Source organism: Notolabrus celidotus, chromosome 14 (genome assembly GCF_009762535.1).
Source record: "Notolabrus celidotus isolate fNotCel1 chromosome 14, fNotCel1.pri, whole genome shotgun sequence".
NCBI classification, from domain to species: Eukaryota; Metazoa; Chordata; class Actinopteri; order Labriformes; family Labridae; genus Notolabrus; species Notolabrus celidotus.
In genome coordinates, this window is record NC_048285.1 from 23,156,292 (window position 1) to 23,176,849 (window position 20,558).

A 20,558-nucleotide genomic window follows, 5' to 3' on the forward strand; every position below is an offset into this window, starting at 1 on the left:
AAGTCTCCTATCGACGCCTCTCTTTGCCTTCCTCATTTAGCTTATTCTCATGGTAAATTGTGAGTCAGGTTTGCAAAAAAGAAAAGGCCCTGAAATTCAAACAGTCCATATGCTCTTGCTGCAGCTTTGCTTGTGAAAAACTGATGAAGGGACGGTTTTAGATGTTGCTTCAATGATGGTTTGATTCACCGTTTTGCCCGACAATTATTCCAGTAAATTGCTTTTATTTACTTGACATTTACTCGCTGTTGCACCTGATGAAATAGCTGTTTTATCACTTTGCTTTGACATGTTTTTTACCACCATGTGGGCCATTGCATTCCATTCTCATGCTAAACATGTGTTCCTCAGTATCATGAAATCATCAAGCATGCTCTCCACGAAGCTGTTCGTCTTGTGAAGTTGCGCTTTTTGTGGTTTAACTCGACACGGCATGTTGTCTTGTGCTGTTGAAAGGTTTTTGTTGTACAGAAGTTTGATCTTATCTGTCATGACTCAAAATAATTCTGCATTGAGTAGGATGGGAGATATGAATAACATGATTATAATTACCACTCACTGTGCTCATTTTATGGGGGTTTAATTCTCCAGGAATGCTAAATATAACGGTGAAATGTTAAATTTATGTTGATCCCAGTCACACTGTAGTCAGATGTGTTTAGGAATCTTTTTAGTCATGTTCTGTTATATCACTTACTATGATTTCCTAAAAATGTACAGTATGTTCAATTGTTTGAACTGCACTTAAAATATTAGACTGCAAAGTCTAAGTCTGACAAACTTTTTCTCTGCATGACTTCAAGATCTCAGGCTGTCAGGGAATTTTAATGCATCCAATCTCAAAATGCAGAAGTGAATATTTTTGAAGCCAGTAGTTTCACAGATATGTTCAGACAGCTTAGATATAAATATACCCTCTGACAGGGAAGTAATCCATCATGTTTTTTCTCAAAGAAGTGAGCTTCAAGTTTTGAATCAATGCAAATCACATTTTTGGCTATTTTTAGGCGTGTAATTCAATCAGAGTGCAACAATGGTAAGACAGCATTTTGAGACTGTAGTGCAAGCTGTATTTATATTCAGTGCACAACATATTACCTACAAAATAATTCAACATAACACAAGCCACCTGTAGACAAGGATTTATTTCCAGGTGTCACACCGGGTCTAAGAGGAGCTGCGTCAAAGATGCCTTTTTAAACCCCTCATTGCTTATTGATAAAACACAGCAAGGATAGTGCAATGAGCTGATGACTGTGGTACTTACTGTTAGTTTTTAATGTAAGACACCACAAATGAAGACAGCACTGCTTGAGTAAATTCACTTTTATTGGATATTTTATTCTCATTATTGTTTTAAGCCTTAAAAAATGGACGAGGAGCCGATAATTGCCGCGCTCCTTTGTACAACCGGGCCGACATATCTCTGCTGTTGCAGTGTAATGGAGTCGCCTCTCCCTGATAAACCAATAACCTTCTTATCAGTATGCATTTGCATTTCATGATGCCAGGAGACTTTCTTCTTTGGGGGTTAGAGGCAGGGTTGTTCACTTTGCAGGACTGAACATAATACACCACAAAAATCCCCCCAAAATACACCTTTAAAAGAAAACTCCTATTGTCACATAATAGGCTCCACCAGGAGAGAAATCCAAAGCAATTTAGTACCTGCAGACTAAAAGCTAAATCATAGATTCAGCTCAGGAACTGTGGATGAACAGAAAATAAACTAGACCCTTAATACCTGCATGCAGTGTGCAGCATCCCAGCTTTGCCTGGATAAGGATTACTTTCTAAGCATTGCTTTGCCTTTTGTTTGTTGTTTTATGTCTCTGTCCTCTACAGGCATCATGGACTCGACCAGAGCAGCACAAGGTATTCTAAATGCATGACTTTCTTCTACACCAATCCATCTTTCATGTCAGGGGGGGTCTAATTCAATTCTGGATGGATGCAGATCAAAGTTCTTGATCAATTAGGGGTCAGGGAGAGAACAAACCCTGAGGAAGATGCAGAAGCTAAAACAGGCCAGTCATTGCAGATCTGTCCGTCTGTGTGTCTCTCTCTTTATACGTGGTGGTTTCCATACGAGCTCAACATGCTTTACCTAGCCTGTCAGAACAAAAATCAATGCAAGACATCTTCCCGCTGAAATATAGTATTTATAATAACTTTGTGTTAATCATTTATAGATTTGAGTCCATTTCTGTTGCATGCTGATTGTTAGTTTTCTGTCCAAGAAACATTGATTTTGTTGGTAAAACTCTCCACAGATCTCTCTGTCTTCACTCCTACATCTCACTAACTCCTCTGCCAATACTTGACTATAACTTAAAAGTTCAAAAAAAGTTATCTATAGTTCAAATTTATGGACCAAAGATTTATGAATATGTATTTTTTTGAAAAAAGAGGAATGAATTTGTGGTTGTGCAGAAGCTCAGAGCATGAGCGCCAAGGACTGCTAGAGAAAGCGAATGAACATTGTCAGATGAGAGAGCTGCCCACATAAGCTTCTCTACACCCTGCTGCACTACTGAGAATGTGTTTTACATATGTGAGAAAATTGGTGAGATGTATGCCTTTGTCTCTGCTGAGTGCACTTTACAAGAGGAGAGTGCTGACAGATTCTTCTTGGCTTTCAATCGAACAGAAATTTGTGCTCTCACAAAGTATGTCCCGGCAATCAGGCCATCACCGTTTCAGGTGCAGGATCAAACATAAGGGTTGCCATTGTTATTTATACTCGCTGTACCATTTGACAGGAGATGAGTAAGTGTTTTTAGGCCATTTGGTTCCTCAAATAATCTTGCTTTTTTATTTTTGAATTGCAGGGAGTTCTGCACAGCAGGTGGAACAGTCTTTTGTTTGACGCCGCTCTGTAGTAGTTTTCAAAATGGGCTTTTTTATTTTATTTTTTACATTCAATGTTTCACAGTCACTAAATATCGCCATGCATTCATTAACAACAAAATAAGACAGAAAAATGCTTAGAATGAAAAACATGATCGCACAGTACTCTCTACAGGAAGCAAGGAACAACCTTTCTCTTCCAGACAGTAATGTGTTTGTGTAAGATGTATTCACACATAGAGGCACTTACATTTCCATGAAGTAGAATCATACGTTTTGTTCCGGCTTACTTTACTCTTTTACACAGGAAGTTAGCATCATTTTTAACATTTGGATTAGCAATCAGCTCCACAACAATGACCCTATATAGCAAAGTAAAAAGCTTCTTAGTTTCTCTTGCAGGATGAAGATAATCCAAACTAAAAAACAAGAACAAACGGTTCTTTAAAAACAGAGTGAAGCCTTTCTATTTAGTATGAACTGTTTTAGCGAGCCTTCGTCTCACAAGTCTCAGCAGCACATTTGCAACACAGTAACGGTTTCAGGAAGTAAGTGCATTGGATTTTATTAATGGAGCAGATGGTGATCACTTTCACTTTCTGACATAATGTTATCGTTTTAAAATCTACCTGCACTCTGAATTGATCAGCGCCTCTCTCTGTAAGACATCCCATTATAAACCACACAGGGGGGGAGAATGAGCACCCGGCAGTTTGAGCAGGCTGAGCATGTTTTTTTGCAAATACACAGGCAGCTTGGTGTGTATTTGACAAGGCGGGGAGAGGGCGCTGCATTTGTATGCTGGTCCAGTTTACATTTGGTGAGACATAAGTTTAACATGTCTTCGGTGTATTCTCAATTTTATGCTCCGGTGTTCGAGCTATGTCTCTCTTTTCTGCTGCTAAAGCTGCAGAAGCAGTTGCAGAGCCACGCTGTCAGGTTGCTTTGATTTATTAGAGCAGCTTATGTCTGAGAGTCTTTCTTTTCAGCCCTCATCTGTGTTTTGTTCCAGGTTTTCACCGAGACACGTAAAGTAGTTTTGTTTCCGTGTCTTGACAGCCGTTAAGTCAACAAATCATCAGGAATGCTTCGAACAGACGATCATTCTGGTGCCTTATGCATTCATACTGAACATCAATTGTTATAAATCATTAATGATTCACCAGATTAAATTGCAGAGACTGCATACAGTAATTTTCCTTTTGCATATATTCATTAGGGGCTTCACAAAGGGAACCAACGGCTTTAACTGAACATTAAAAAAGACTCAATATTGAAGCATACTGACTAACATGGTCGTACACAGTGTGGCACAGATGCAGGAGTCAGGAGCAGCACCACAGGGAGGTCGAGGCAGAATGCTTTCTGCACAGGGGTCAGAATAAAGGGTACTGTGTTATGTAAGTGTCTCCCTGGTCCTGCTACCCGCTATGCATAATGAATGCCCCAGACATGCTTTGTCTATTGAATTTGAATACAAACTAGCAAGGGTTTCTCTTACATGGCTGCCCAGACTGGGCCCTAATTCAATATGTGTAAAAGCATCCGTGCCATTGTTTTGCCTGCAGCTTGGACTGAAGCCATTAAAGCAGCCAATAAAGAGGCTTAGGTACTCAGTCCTGCAGCACCTGGTGAAAGGAGCAACTCACAGAAACACCACAGCCGACTGTATTAGAGAGGGGGATCATCCAACACTTGATTATCCAAAATCTTTATAATAAACTGCACAATTTAAATCAGTAAATCATGACAGGATTTAAGAAATAGTGAAGTTGAGGTCCCCCAAAATGTATATTGATGTAAAATTATGCTTTAGAATCCACCTTATATGTGTTTTTGGTGTTTTTTGTTGATACATTTGGGGAATGTACGTCATACACAGGAGAAACTGGCTCCCTCTGATACTGTACACTTACAATTTAGTGTCACATGACAGCAGCAACCAAAACAACACAGAGCTGTTGACCCTCAGGTCAGGTAGCGATGAATACTCGGATGTTGTAACTCTGCACATCAAGTTAATGAAAGTAGGTATCTCTCGAGCAGCGAGGTCACTTACACATCTCATTAGCCAGCTGTCTGTTGTTATTTCCCTGGTTTCAAATGCGACTTGGCGTATGCCCTTCATCAGTTAGACCGGGACACGTCCTGATAACGAGAGCACAGCATTTGCTCGAACCAAATATTACCACAAGAGATTAACTCAATGTCATTTAACGAAAAAAAAAAATACGACACTAAGCCCTCAGTGTCTTCGGCATAACAGTGCAAGCGCAGCATGTGAGGTAATGCTCTGGTGTCTACCGTCATGCCTCAGCGTATTTCACGAGTTGCTAAGCCCTCCGTGTGAAAAGCTCGAGATGGTTTCTAGTGCTTTCTGTCATCTATTATTGATAAGCTCCCCCGTACTGTCAACTGTGTCCTTATGTTTCTGCGTCTTCCCTCTGCAGTGTGTGTGTGGCTCCCTCACTGAAGTAATGTCTGCTCTGATCATTAAAGGCACACTTTCTTCAGCTTTTCTTTTTCCAGGTCACACATTTTATCTGCAGAAATGAGCTGTGTATGTAGATGTGCAATATGGCTGCATTTGTTTAGTTTCTGTCCTTAAGCAACACTTTATTTTTCTCTGCTCCTGTTTAGAGTGATGATGGCAACGTGGTAGTGAGGAGTGATGCTCGCGTCTCCTCTCTCACCCTGAAGTATGTCAAGTACACAGACGCTGGTCAGTACTTCTGCACAGCACGCAGTGCCATTGGAGAGGATGAACAGAGAGCATATCTGGAGGTCCGCTGTAAGTATCTCCTTCTCTTTTAATAGGAGTGTTTTAGCCTCTATAATGAGGACAGGTTTGTAAAAGTGACATTCAACAGCATCCTTCTTAGCTGAAGAGAAAAAGATCATAAAGAGCTCTTAAATTCACTTTAACAGCATCCTGTTTTCAAAGCACAAACACTGAAATGTTTAAACAGAACAAATCTGTACTAAATGATTTCTTTTTCCTACAGTCGCCCCTAAAATCCACGGTGTTGTTGCTACATATACCTGGGAGAAAAATGCAGTCAACCTCAGCTGCGAGGTCAAAGCTCATCCCAGTGATGTTTCTATAGCATGGCTGAGAGACGGACAGCAGCTCCCCAACTCAAACACCACAAACATCAAGATCTACAGAACTCCATCAACCAGCTTCCTCCAGGTAAACTCACAAACATGTCAAACTACCACTTCCAGTCCATAAAATGAATGTGCACATAAACACATAGTGCTTTAGGTGAACATACAAACACACATATAACCCTTATGTCATCAACATTTCATGAGCACAGACAGGAAGTGAAGGGTTTTCTTTCAGCTCCATTGTGGGGAGAAAAAAAAATCAGATGAATAATTCAGCAGCAGGAAAGCTCAGAGCAACAAATAAAAATAGGCTTCCCTAATGGACAAACAAAAAGGTCACCTTCACAGTGTTTGACACACAAGTTTATTCATCTGTTTTGGTACACTGCCCTTCATATATCTGCTTTTTTTCTCCTCCAGATAACCCCTGAGTCTGAAAATGACTTTGGAAGCTATAACTGCACTGCTTCCAATGAGATGGGCACAGAGTCCAAGGAGTTCCTCCTCATCCAGGCCGGTCAGTTTGGATTCCTTGCGGTTTGTTGCACGGCAGTTTATTTTTGTCTCCTTTTCAGGGTGATGAAAGATTATAATATGAAGACATCTACAGTAGAGCTCCCAACATTGATTTATTGTGATAACAAAGAAATATCAGTCGGATGAATCTCACTGCAGCAGACAAATTCAATTGCATGGACTGTGCAAGGCTGCAGGCTTCAGGAACACATTTCTCACCAATTTTCAAAACAAATTAGACCAAAACATCGACCACAATGCCAGATTACACAGAGCAGTGCTTGTTTTAACATCAGATAACTAAACGTTCCTTCCCTCTGGTTGTTTAGAAAAATACAAAGGCTCGGTGCTCTGTTTAGAGACATGTCAAACAGCATATATTACAGTACTCTGCACATCAAAGCTTTTAGGGAGTGAGGATTATAAAATGAAAGACAACTTATTAAAGTTCCGACATTTCGCTGCAACATAAACTCAACAGAAGCTAATACCACAAACTGCATGCTCATCAGCACATTAGCCAAATGGGACAGAGAGTGGGGAGATGACTGTCAAGCCGCAATCTTAAGTAAATGAATTGGAAAAAACAAATTGTTTCCTCAGAGAGCAACATGTGCGACGACAGTAATCAGATCAAGCCTTTTCAATTAAAAGATTATACTGATATAACACGCTGTCAGAGCTGACACCGCTACTCCAACATACAAAACCCCTTTAGGTTTAAAATGTTTGAATATTTTCATTTTCTCTTCAGCAAAGCAACATGTGGTGTTTTTGATCATTGAATTTATCTAAGCTGAGCTAAATCATGGATTATTTGGTTTTCTACCGGTCGGACTATCCCACCTGATATCTACAGATTTGAGACTATGAGTAAACACAAAAGTCTCTATTTTCTGTCCAATTTTCTTCCTTCAGTTCCATCTTTTTAAAATTGTAGGATATTTGCAATAATAGCGAAACAATACGTTACGCTTGGCTGACTGCAAAGCGCGTGAAAGCATCTAAAATCCTCCTTTTTCCGGCTGAAAGGTTCATCAAAATCAAAACAAGCAGCTCATTATTTTCTGTGGTTTGCTTGGTGCAATTATCATCTTTTAAAGCAGACTTGGGACGGGCTTATACTCGCAGCAGAGGAGCATTTGAATGTCTTTCCTGCCTTTTAGTTCCCTTTTTTTGAAAAGAGGTGAAGTGTATGCAGAATTCCGTGCCTGGGAAACAGCCCTAGTGTCATAAACCACAGCTGTCGTACAAATGTGAAGCAGTTTTGGATGCATTTGGGATCTATCAGGAGCGTTTTGATGAGTCCGTTAGCGTAAAGGCACAATGCACTCCAACACTGCCACAGTGCTGCAATCTCACAGCTTTATTTGTAATCACACTGCATTTCCTCTTTTTACCAGAGGTGCCGTCAGCTCCAGCCGTCAGTTTGGCCAAACCCTTCTCCACTACAGCACAGATCCTGTTCGAGGAGCCTGAATCCACCGGGGGCGTTCCTATCCTGAGATTCAAAGCAGAGTGGAGGGTTCACGGCAGAGGGAGCTGGATGCAGAAGATCTATGAGTTGCAAGATGGTGAGAACACAAACCTAGAGAGAAATTAGAGCACTGTTCTGGAATGATTTGAGGATTTCAAGCAACATGTCATTGAGAGTTGACAAAATGAGTTTTTGTGGAGAACATATAATGATAGTCTTTTCCTGTCATACATAACTTTGTGATAGATGTTTTTCATCCTTTTAGACATGATCACTTTAGAAAGATATTTTGAATTTCATCTATTGTCGAAAAATTTAATTCCCTTTAAAAATATTTAGAAAGCAATACAGTAGATTTAATTTCTGTAAGTGTGCAGATACTTCTAATGAAATACACTTATCATGTACTGTTTTTGTTTTATGATGCAGCACAGAGATAGAGTTGAAACGATCACAAACATTAAAAAGATGGAGTGATGAATGAATACAAAGTTTAGAACAGGATTAGTAATATGAGGTGAAAAAGGCTGCACGGTGGTGCAGTGGGTAGCACTGTTGCCTCACAGTGAGAAGGTTCTTGGTTCGAGTCCCTGTGCATGCTTGGTTTTATCCCGCAGTCCAAAAACATGCTCACCAGGTTAATTGATCACTCTAAATTGCCCGTAGGTGTGTGTGTGTGCATGAATGGTTGTCTGTCCTTCCATGTTTGTCCTGTGATAAGTTTGCGATCTGTCCAGGGTGTACCCTGCCTTCCGCCCGAAGTCAGCTGGGATTGGCTCCTGCCCGCTGTGACCCCGAACGGGATAAGCGGTTAAGATAATGGATGGATGGATGGGTGAAATAGTCCAGATTGTGGAAAAAACACATCTATATAAATAGGTTGATGCTGCATGGTGATGTCTTTGAAACAGCTGTCAGTGATTTCTGTTTCTGTGTATCTCTGCATTTAGACCTTTTTAGACCATCTCTAAATAGATTAATCTCCTGTTTAAACATTGTTGGAATGAAATGAGAATCGAGCTAATCACTGTTTACTCGTGACGGGATTAATTATGCATGTATTGTTTGAACTCGGCGCCGCGTTTGTTTTTCCGCTAATCAAAACTATCAAGGTGTTCTCATCGGGGTTGGCTCTGCCTCTGATATTATGTTGTAACAGGCTCCATTGGCGAGGTGACTATCACCGGCCTGAAGCCAGAGACTGGCTACCAAGTGAAGATGTCAGCCATCAACGGCAAGGGTGAAGGTGAAAGCAGCCCTGCTGAGTTCTTCAAGACAGAGCCTGTCCGTAAGTGACACACGTTACATGCTTTACAGCACAATGTAGAGCTTTCATCACACCTTTATGACCCCTGTCTCCACAAACATATCATCTGAAGTTCTGTCTTCTATGTCTTTGAGTACAAAGTGTTTGCCCATCACTGAACCGCACAGAGAGAAGAGTTTTTTCAGCTGTTGAACATCACAAGTCAGCAGCGAGTCTGTCTGAACAGGGTTACTAAAGCTCCCAAACGTGTCTTTTCAGTCTGTCTGTCCTCTTCTAAGTCTCCTTTGTTTGTCCAGGAGTAAAACTGACAAGAACTGACTCACTAACCTCCTCGTTTTGTCAATGCTCTCTAAAGAAGGACCTGGAAATCAAAGAAACTAGGAAACAATTTTGTCTTAAAGTCTTGCTCATTAACATATTTGGATCTAGTTGCACTGTAGTTAAAGATAGTGACACTGGCTTTTGCTTTCCATGAATTAGAATTCTCTGGCTCTTGTAACACCAGCCTTGTATCAGTAGTGAGCTCATTATTTAGTTTTTAGCCCCCTCTGTTGGTTTGGATGCGTCTTTTTTGGGAGGCCAAAGCGCTCATCTCTGTTGGCTTCGCATTAATGCGGCTGCTGACTCATAATTGATCCCATTTTGGACATGACATAATGTCTGCACGCTGATCATCTGCTCATGTCTTCTGTTTATCATTTTACTAATCTTTTTTTTTTATCATCAATTTGTTCATTTGTGCTTTGTATCCATCAGGCCACACTTACAACAGTAAGTGCTTCATCTCTTTCTGCCCAATTCTGTTTGTTTGACCCTTGTATACAAGGTTTAAGTTACACTTTTAACTGTGAAATGAGCCAACAAAAGATACATTTTTCATCTAAGCTTTATTAATATGCCTCTAGAGTATTCTATTGCTTATTTCAGCTTTTTCCCAATTTCTAAGAACTCTCTCTGATTGTAACCCTTTATGTTAAACTAATGTTAGTTTTCTCCTCTTCCCTGAAACACTCAGAACTCCTCATTGAGGTGTTATGACAGAGACCCAGGAAGTCACTCGAGCACACAGCTGATTCTGATTGCCTGATATCTTTTCTTTTATGTCCCTAGACGACATTTCTCATTTTTTCACTGAAGACACAGGTTTGTTCCGTAGTGAGAATAATAGACAATTAGTTGTAACCGCTGTCGCTCTTTCTCTCCCTGCAGGATAACCCCGTCATCCCTACTAATTAGCTGCATTAGCCGTGATAGCTTAGAAAAGATAGCAAAACATGTCCTTTCTTTTTTTTCCTTCTAGAAACTGTGACCTTGTCTGTCCTGATCATCAATCCAACCTCATCTCTCTGTTACCCATAGATTCTATTTCATGTGCACATGGTTGATTATGAATATTAACACCATTTTTGATTTCCCGCTTGGAACTAATTGGCAAAATAAGAGTTTTATAAATAAACACCAGATCTCTGTTTTTCAAAAGCTTATTTCCCCTCTGGCTGCAGCTATTTGGGATTGTTTACGTTTGCACAAGGCCTATCAGCACTGATTAATTTGTCGCCCTGCAAATAAAAAGTCTCTAAAGTCAGGGGGATGAAGCTGTAAATGTCACTTTCAGCATTGAGAAGCCAAACAGAGGAATGTATATACTTAGTTGTTGTGTATGAAGCTTTTTTGTGGTTCCATATCTTTCTGTTTCTGTATCTGTGTCTTTTTTTATGCTTGTCTCTCTCTGTCACCCGCTCACATGTTTCATTTCACGTGACTGTTACTTGTTCTGCATGGTTCTGATGATCCCCTTCCACTCTGCAGAAGGTAACTTACTGTCTCAGGTTCATGAAAGAAGATTTCTAACTTAAATCAGAGCTTCCCTTGTGAAACAACACTTTAACTGCTTCCATGTGTTTGCGTAATATATGTCCGCCTAAACCCATTTAATCAGTCATGTAGACGTTTGCCTCAGCAGGATAAATGAGAGAGAGCCAGAGCCGCCTTCACGGTAATATGTTACAGTCAAGAGTGTTTAATATCTGCATCACTCGGATAGTATTGATAGCCCACCACCCTAAAGGGATGTTACCTGTCCTCCTTATAGGATGTGTATCTATAAATCACGTGTGTGATAAACACAGTTTCCTCTAATCACTGGAGAATCATAATCAATGTGTAACCCGCCGCCCCACAAAAACTGCTCCCGGTAGCAGTTTGCTCTGGTTCTTGATCAAGAGTTTTAGTATTCCTGCTGAGAGCTCCCCGAGGGCATTCTCATCCATATTGTCCATCATGTTTAACGTAGTCTGACTTCCATGCATTGAAGGCTAAATCAACTAACTTGAACTGCTTACACAGGGTTTTGAATGCAAGCAAAATTCTGAGTTTGAGCATGAACACAAACCGATATTAACTCAGTTTAATACTGAAATTAAAGACAAAGAAATAACGTGAAAGAATCAAAACAGAAACATGTCTTGTAAAGAGTGTAAAAGCACTGAATTTTGCTAGTATGACCCCAAAATAGAGACCTCTCCCTAGTATGGGAGTCAGATGTATCACTAAGTCTTCACCTTTTAGGACACAACAAAGAGGTTTTTTTAGACAACCTGAGAGGTGTACCCGGCCTAAATGAGATCAGAAGCTTGCTGGCATACAGTGTAACAAAACTGTGAAAGTATATTGGACGGATTTCAAGCCTAGATTTGACAAGACGCCAGGGTGCTGGAGCTGGCACCATAGTCCTACTGTAGTTTGTAATCATGCGGCAGAATTAATTGCAGGCGGGCTACAGCTTCTTGGCTTAAGCAAGGATACATTGTATTACAATAGTCAAGACACAAGGAAACAAACTAGTCGATGTTTTATTGAAGCTGCTGGAAAGAAAAAGCGGTGCTACTTTTGGCAGTGTTTCTTAATTAAAGAAAGGATGCGGTTGAATAACCGACTTTGGATGTTTCTCAAAGTTCAATTGGGAATTAAAAATGACCCTCAGGGTTCTAGATGGCAACTTTTAAATTAGATTAGATTAGATAATTACATTCAGTTTATTGCTGTTGCACCATAAAAGTACTGAGAGAAAAAAAATCAGTGTAGCATCTCATCAAATGTGCAATTAGCAGTGTGCAGAGTCTAAACATCTACTACATTACAACCACCTGCTTCCTATAATGCAGCTCCTACCTGCAGAAGCATTGACCCCACTGGACCTCTTAAGGTTTCCGCTGGTATACCGCACCAAAACCATTAGCAGCAGATGTTTTAAGCACTAAACAGCCTCTTTGTTACATGTACTGCACTGCTGAACATTCCACTGCATTTTCTGGTCACATTGCACATGTGAAAACAGATTTACCGTGACTATATGAAGACTCTTTCTTGCCTGCTCCCAAGTAAAGAGTCCACACAAAGTCGAGATGAACAAATGTGTGAACACAGCAGGTAATAAGGTGATAATAGTCTAACATTTGCCATGAGCAAGCAGGGTAGGTAATATCCCACTCTGCTCACCTCAAAAAATTGTTATATTTTCTACTCTCTCATCCTCTGTAAAGATCTGTTATACATGTTGTAATGATGTCAATACAGAGTCAGTCACCATTACAGAAGACTCCTCCTCTACTACCTGCGTATGTGGAGGCCTAGTCACAATATTGCACTCTTTGTCATGTTTCTCAAACCATTCCTCATCAAATTCCGCATTGTGACAGGATGCATTGTCCTGCTTAAAGAGGCCACTGCCTTCAGGGAATATTATTGTCATGAGGAAGAATGAATATTGTATGTGGAAGGTGTCAAAGTTAAAGCCACGTGAATACCAGTAAACAATGCACATTCAAAGGGCCATCCTCAAGATGTACTTGGTTTGTTAAATCAGGCCATGTTCTTACATTGCTCGATAGTCCAGTAATGACACTAACATGCTTACTGTAGACACTCTGAGTGGTGGACAGGACAGCATTCTCCTTTTTATAGAATAGCCAGCATTCACTTTCCAGCCATTTGTGCTCCAATAGTTGTTCTGTGGCATCTAGCCAGATTAACTAGGCTCCTCTATTTAATAGCATCAGTGGGCATTAGGCACCTGTGACTTTGGTATTTACCAGCAATTAAATGTCAGAAACACCCCAGAGGACCTGTTATTTGTCCATTTTTGGATGCTAGTTAGCTCACAAATTATTCATGCCTCCAAAACAACCACTTAAAGAACTGACTGCTTACATCCTTACCACTTTGTGACAGAAAAAACTTGCAGGTAATTACCCCCAAATGGAGAGCAAGATAGGACCCGGGATTGACCCTTGAGGAACTCCACTGGTTAGAGGAGCACAATAAGACATTCTGTTTGCAGTGGATACAAAAACTGGCCATAAGAGTAATAAATCAGTTGTCCTTCAGTTACCATCTGATACATTTCAATCTGACCTTTGTTGTATTTTAGATGTTAAGTGTACAGCGTTAATTAAAGAATGCACCTGGGGGCTATCTTTACTTGCAAACCAAATTTTAAATGCTGCAAGCTGCCGAAAACCTGCAGTGACATTCCAATCGCTAACGAATAACACTTTCCCCTGCAGCCTTGTATGACACTAGGGGAATGTCACTCAGCATTTTTATGCCGATTGAATGTCACTCACCAACTCAGAGTGAATCAGATAAGCATGTGGCTGTGTGTCACTCGGTAATTAGTCTGACTTGAGACGAACCATCTTGAGGCAAGCGATTAAGGAAGGGCAAGTCACTTCAAAGGACAACAACAAAGAGGCCGATTTCTGGCTTCAGACTCAGTTTCTGATTTTTTTTCTTTGCCCTTTATTTCAAAAGGTACTGCTAAAGTGACACAACATTTAATGAAATTAACCTCTAACTTTCTGTGTCTGTGAAATGAGCTTTTAAAATAGCCTGTGTCTTGCTCTTGTGTGCCTGTAGGGAATCCCAATCCTCCAAAACTTGAAGGTATACTTCAACCCAAAGGAAACTCTGTCAAAATTAGTTGGGTCAAGCAGGACGACGGTGGTTCACCCATTTTTCATTACCTTGTCCGCTTTAAGCCGGTAAGTATGACATTTAGAGCTGTAATAGTTGTTTTGGGGAATATCTTTGACACGTATTAACTATTAAAGGAAATAAAATACCGAAGATGTTCAACTTTTAGCATAAATATGATTATGTGTAGATTTCTTTTTTTATGTTTGAACTTTATTCCTTTGACAGAGTTGTAGCCCAAATGACAGTTCTGTTAAAAATGTCAATATAGCTTCGTTAACATTGTTTATTGATGTCTAATTCTGCCATAAATGTCAATGCATGTAAAACTGAAAACACAGTTTGTTTTTTGATCATTAGGGCATAAACTGAAAATTAGACAACTATTTTTAGAACTAATGAGGGAAGAGAGGGGGGCACATTTTGATATGGCTTCTCAATGAGAGAAGCAGAGGGCAAAAAATTGCTTTTCATGCCACTTCATCATAGCAAACAGCCTTTTCTGATATGTTATAAACCACAGCATTGACTTGGTTTCGAGAAAATAAACAGTTTATTAATTGATGTTCAGTTGATTACAATCCTAAAAGCATGAACTGAATATTTTGCATTTGTATCATTAGCTTCAGGATTCAGATTGGAAGCCAGAAATCCGACTGCCCGCCAGCAGCGAACACGTGATCCTCAGCGGGCTGCAATGGGACACTGACTACAATGTCTATGTGGTAGCGGAGAATCAGAAGGGGAAGTCTCAGCCCGCGTCGATGTCCTTCAGGACGTCTGCAGAGCCAGAAGCTATCCCAGGTATCCTCCGTCAGACTCAAGCTCCAAGCTCAAACTAGAGCGTCACATTCTATTTTTAACTCTCTAACTGTAAATGATGAATAAAAGCGAAATAAATCTACCACTAAAAATTACATTTCCTGGATGGGGTTGAGCCAGGAATGATTTTCCAGCTGATTTTTCTCACTTTATGATTTGACAGCCCATACTAAATGAGCTTGAGTTAGTGCTCGAGAACTGGGACAGGCTCTTCCCACAGAGGATGAAATTATTCCCTCAGAGCAACTGTATTTTCTCTTGACTTTAGTTTCTTTGTTTACTTTTCTTGGTTAAAACAGCAGATAGAGGGGATAGTTTCTCTCAGTGTGGAAGCAGCCTTTAAATTGATCCTTAATAACCCCTGATTAACTTAAACCTTGAGGTCCTAACTGCAGCTGAAGGTTTTTACCAACCGCACAAAAACACACAGAGCTTGTCAGACTTCCTCAGTAGAGCTAGACTGCGGAGCGCTTTGCTGAAACATCCCAACAAACCATTATGTCTTCCCTCACTTCTTTTCTAATTCATTCTCCAATTTAAAGCATTTTCCACTCACCCATCACTGAGTCACCATCTAGCCAACGCGGTGTAGTTTTCCCCTTTGTGCTGGGCTTTTGCTTTGATGTGTTGCTGTGTTTTTATCCTCCCCTAATGCAAGATCAGTTTTTTTTTTCTTTTTTTTCACTTTTTGGTTTTTAGACCTGACTCATTTTCACTTTCTCTCTTCCTCTGTTTTCCCCACCCTTCTCTTTTTTTCCTCTTTGTTTCCTTTCATCCCTCCCCTCCCTTCTCTTCCTTTGTTCTTTTTTCCCTTTTTCTCTCTCTATCCCCTCTCTCAATGTTCCTGCTCTCTTGCCTGGTCCCGGACATTGGTGTGGTGGACCACGTGAACATTTTCGTCCCGACCTGTGTGCATTTTCGTATGGTCCTCAGCCACTCAGGGCTGTTCATCTGTGACATGCACTTTGGCATCACTCATCTTGTCCCTCATCGCTGTATTCCTGCTCTCATAGTTTTTGTGGGGAATTCACACCATAACTGTAGAGGAGAGCTTGCCTTTCTCTGGCCTGGCTGTCTCTCTGGACGCTTTTATTCCTTAAAAAAACAGACTTTGTCCACGACAGACGTGTCTCTGTTATGGGTGAGAAAAGGGTGCTATGCAGCTCCAGAACAGACCAGACAGACGTAATGAACTAAAGGCATTGGAAATCCTCCGCCTCCCACAGATTTCACTCTGCACAGCATTAGCACAGCTAGTCATCCGTACTAGACAACAGAGAGCGGTGCCAGTTTACAGTAATAAAAAATAGTGAAAAATGAAATGGGGTTGTATTAAAAAATAGCACTTAGAAAAGAGTAAAGGCTGGATGCTAGGCCTGTCGGTTTACATAAACTCTGTATTATACTGACAAAATTAGACATATATACTTTAAAGGTTGGTAACATTAACGTTTACATTGTTGAAAACAGAAACGCCTAACTACAAGTGTTTGTAATTATAATAATGCCACAGTTTGACGAGCTGTATGCAGAAATATCATGAGGAAAATGTTATTTTTGTGCTGTTTACTAAGGAAAATGTCAAGATATTTCTCATGCATGTAAAGTGTATCAAATATTGGTTAAATATACCTGTTTTTTATACATTTATATAGCAGAGTTAAAAAATGTATTCTCCAGCAGAGTTATTACTTGTATCTACAGAGTTCAGTTTATCTGGAAACAAGATATTTTGGTGGGTTCTGCATTCTACAGATAGGATTCAAACAGGGTGTGTACAGAGAGGGAAGAGATATCAAAGCTTTTTGACATATCTGAAAAAAGCTCACGCTTCATTTTGTCCGCAGAACTTCTACATAACCAGCAGTGCAGTATAAGCTTTGGATTGCTCTTCTTTCTAATACCAAATAAAAGGTTGAATATAAATATTATCTGTCTTTTTGAAGAAAGCATTTTCCATTACCTGCTTCAAAAAACACCTCATATGAAATTAAGTTATTTGAATAATTCAACACGTCAAACAGTTTCAGTGTACACAAACACACCACACTGCATCTGCATTCATGCCAAGACAACTAGATCGTATTGGTACCCTTAGCAGGTGAGTTGTTTTTGTTTTATGGAAGTATTTGTGGTCGCAGAAGCACAGCAGCAGTTAATTCAGTTTTTCTTGGCAGTCTCTATAAAACTGTGTCACGCTACAGTTGTTCAGCGCTCCCTCTCGTGTCTCTTGTCTGGCAGATTTGGGCGATGAGGCAGCGCTCTCAATGGGCATCATGCTCTGGGCAGGGATCCTTGTTGTAGTATTTGTACTCCTGCTGCTCGCCGTGGATGTCACCTGTTACTTTGTCAACAAATGCGGCCTCATCATGTGCCTCTGCGGCAAATCCGGCACAGGGACCAAAGGACACAACTTGGAGGAGGGCAAGGCAGCCTTTATGTGAGTACCAGTGACAGCAATAACATGAATATGCAATCATCTCAAACAGAGGCTGTTACCCTTGGCAAGATTAAAATTGTAGGTTAGCAGCTCTGTTTTTTCATGAATACATTTTATTTTTGAAGACTTTCTCCATACAGGTGCATCTCAAGAAATTAGAATAGGGGGAAAAAATTTATTTTTTTTGTCCTAATTTAATTCAAGGAGGTAAACTTTCACGTATTCTGTGTTGATTGCATGTACAGTGAACAATTTAAAGCCTTTCTTCTTTGAATTTGACTGATTATGGCTTAAAGCTCATGAAAATCAGGAAACCAATACGAGGAATTACTGCATCAAGTGGGTGAGGCACAGAACCTCCAACTCAAATTGGTTCAAGTTGTTATTGAAGCCCAGGTTGCTTGAGAGTCTTCAGCTGGTAGGTGTTTTTGAGTTGGGTGTTTCTCACCTTCCTCTTGACCACCCCACAAAGATTCTCCATGGGGTTCAATTCAGGCCAATTTGAGGCAATTAAGCACATATTATCAGAATACCCCTGGGGGGATCAATAAAGTAATATCTTATCTTATCTTATCTTACTACTACCATTTGGTCGTAGTTTTGGCACTGTGGGCAGGTGCTGGAAAAGGAAATTGGCATCCCCATAAAGCTTGCCAGCAGAATGGATGGACTTGGACTTGGACTTATATAGCACTTTTCTAGTCTTTCTGACCACTCAAAGCGCTTTTACACTACTCATCACGTTCACCCATTCATACCCATTCACTCACTGATGGTAGAGGCTGCTATGTAGTGAGGGACCATCAGTATTAGTTGATCTCATTTGTTCACATTCACACACCTCTGAACAACAGAGGGAGCAATTGGAGGTTCAGAGGTTCACTCGAGGACACTTCGGCATGTGACTGCCGGAGCTTGGATCGAACCGCCAACCTTCTGATTGACAGACGACCGACTCTACCCACTGAGCCACTGCCCCCATGGAAGCCTGAAGTGCTCTAAAATCTCCTGGTAGACGGCTGCATTGGCTTTGGACTGGATTAAACTCAGTAGACCAACACCAGCAGATGACATGGCACCCTAAATTATCACAGACTGCATAAACTTTACACTGGACTTCAAACACCTTGGATTCTGTGCCTCTCCATTCTTCCTTCAGGCCTTGATTTCCAAATGAAATGATAAATGTACCTTTATCTGAAAAGAGGACTTTGGACCACTGAACAACACTCCTGCTCTTTTTCTCTTTAGCCTGGGTAAGACACTTCGGACCACTTCAGAGGTTGTCTCTTGTTCAGGAGTGGCTTTATTTTAGGAATGCGACAGTTGTTGTCTCTTTCCTGTAGACGTCTGTGTGTGCTGGCTCTTGATGCACCAGCCTCAGTCCACTCCTTGTGAAGCTCTTGATTCGGCTTTTCTTGACAGTCCTCTCAAGGCTGTGGTCATCCCTGCGTGTGCACCTTTTCTTCTTCCAATCAGCTTTCCATTCATATGATACAGCACTCGGAAAAACTGAAAAAAAAACAATCTTTCTGCTGCTATCGAAAAACAGAAAACTCATGAAACATTTTAGTTTGCATGCAATAAGTCCAGAATATGTTAACTTTTAGATAACCAATGAAAAATATTGAACTACATCATGATATTTGTATTTTTTGGAGATGCACCTGTAAATGAGTACTCCAATTAATATTTTAATACAAAATGTGTGTTGTAAAAGCAGATGCAACAATTATCACTCATAACTGTACCCCCTCCTGCACACACACACACACACACACACACACACAAACAAACAACAGCTCACAACAAAGCTGTTATATTTCAGTCTTTCTGCTGTCATCAGCTTTTTTCCAAAATCTCAACATCCAGGTGTTTTCAGCAAATATGCACTGACGAACACTCTTTACCTCCTATGTTAGCAAATTACACTTCACTAGATGAAACCGTGTTGGTGTTGTGTTAACATCTTGTAGCATTACCCCCCCATGTAGTTGTCACAAAATCTATTGAGGTGTGTAAAATATGTCTAGCTCTGAGAAAGTATGACTAAATGTCTTCATCCTCTGTAGACTTCCAAAATACAGAAACACCTTGGGATGCTCCTGGCACTGCTATGAGCATTTCTTTGTAATGGTTTATGTAATTCAGTTTAAGCTGTTCCAAGTTATCTTTCCTTCATTTAAACTCTGCCTATATTTACCTTTACTACTACTACTCCTGCTAAAATGAATGGCTTTCCACATTACCCAGAAGGCTTTTAAAGGACTTACATTGAAGGTTATGATGAATATTTTGCCATAGGTTTAATGTTCCGGCTGATAAAGCAAGAGATGACTGTTGAAGGGTTTTTCATTAAGAAAAATTGAGAGCTGTGCCTCTTGAGTAAAATCAACACGTCTTGTGACAGCAGTGCTTTATGGTCTGCTAACTCAGTATCCACAGGAACAGAAAAAAATACACATATCAATAAAATGTGCCCATAAATGAGATGATGTTTTTACTGTGGATTTGTCTTTCAGGGAAAAAATATGAAGGATGCTTGGTTAAGTGAAGCACTGAACAAATACTCTGATGTGCACAATAAGACAGCTTTGAATCAATTTGAGTAGGAGGTTGCATTGTGTATTGATTCAAGCCAGCACCACTTAAATACAGCCACATGTTCTTCACTTGATTTAGTTGACTCAAATATGATGAGAAGATCATTCATTCACAGCCTGTATTGACATGATCATTGTCTCACTGTTCTTTGCAGATGACATGATACTCCTCTGTGAGACAATCTGCTGCCATTTTAACAAGATGTTTGTCTCTGTGTCAACAGCAAAGACGAGTCCAAAGAGCCAATAGTGGAAGTCCGGACAGAGGACGAGTGCACAGCCAATCATAACGCAGCAGGACCAACAGAACCCAATGAAACCACACCTCTTACAGAGCCAGAGTGAGTCAAAACAAGGATCCGGCACAGCCTTTCTACCGCTCAGTTCTTTTAAGCTGTTGTACATTGCACTCCACTTTAAAGAATAATGTTCTTATTCAACAGCCCATAATTTGACCCTAAAGAGGATTGAAAAGTTGGATCATTCTTGAGTGGA

The 20,558-nt window shown here is 40.3% G+C and overlaps 1 protein-coding gene across 9 annotated transcripts in view; it reads left to right on the forward strand.

Annotated features, from left to right (window-relative positions):
* ncam1b (neural cell adhesion molecule 1b) overlaps nt 1–20,558 on the forward strand; it is a 94,403-nt gene that overhangs the window by 65,836 nt on the left and 8,009 nt on the right. For 6 of the 9 annotated variants that reach the window (XM_034701692.1, XM_034701696.1, XM_034701699.1 and 3 more), the window contains 10 exons: nt 1,846–1,875; nt 5,491–5,641; nt 5,856–6,043; nt 6,385–6,481; nt 7,884–8,054; nt 9,117–9,245; nt 14,142–14,266; nt 14,822–15,002; nt 17,262–17,460; nt 20,288–20,404. In XM_034701692.1, the coding sequence (XP_034557583.1) occupies nt 1,846–1,875; nt 5,491–5,641; nt 5,856–6,043; nt 6,385–6,481; nt 7,884–8,054; nt 9,117–9,245; nt 14,142–14,266; nt 14,822–15,002; nt 17,262–17,460; nt 20,288–20,404 (1,388 nt within the window). The remainder of the gene's footprint in view (nt 1–1,845; nt 1,876–5,490; nt 5,642–5,855; nt 6,044–6,384; nt 6,482–7,883; nt 8,055–9,116; nt 9,246–14,141; nt 14,267–14,821; nt 15,003–17,261; nt 17,461–20,287; nt 20,405–20,558) is intronic. The other 3 variants (XM_034701698.1, XM_034701695.1, XM_034701702.1) reach the window with 1 other exon arrangement.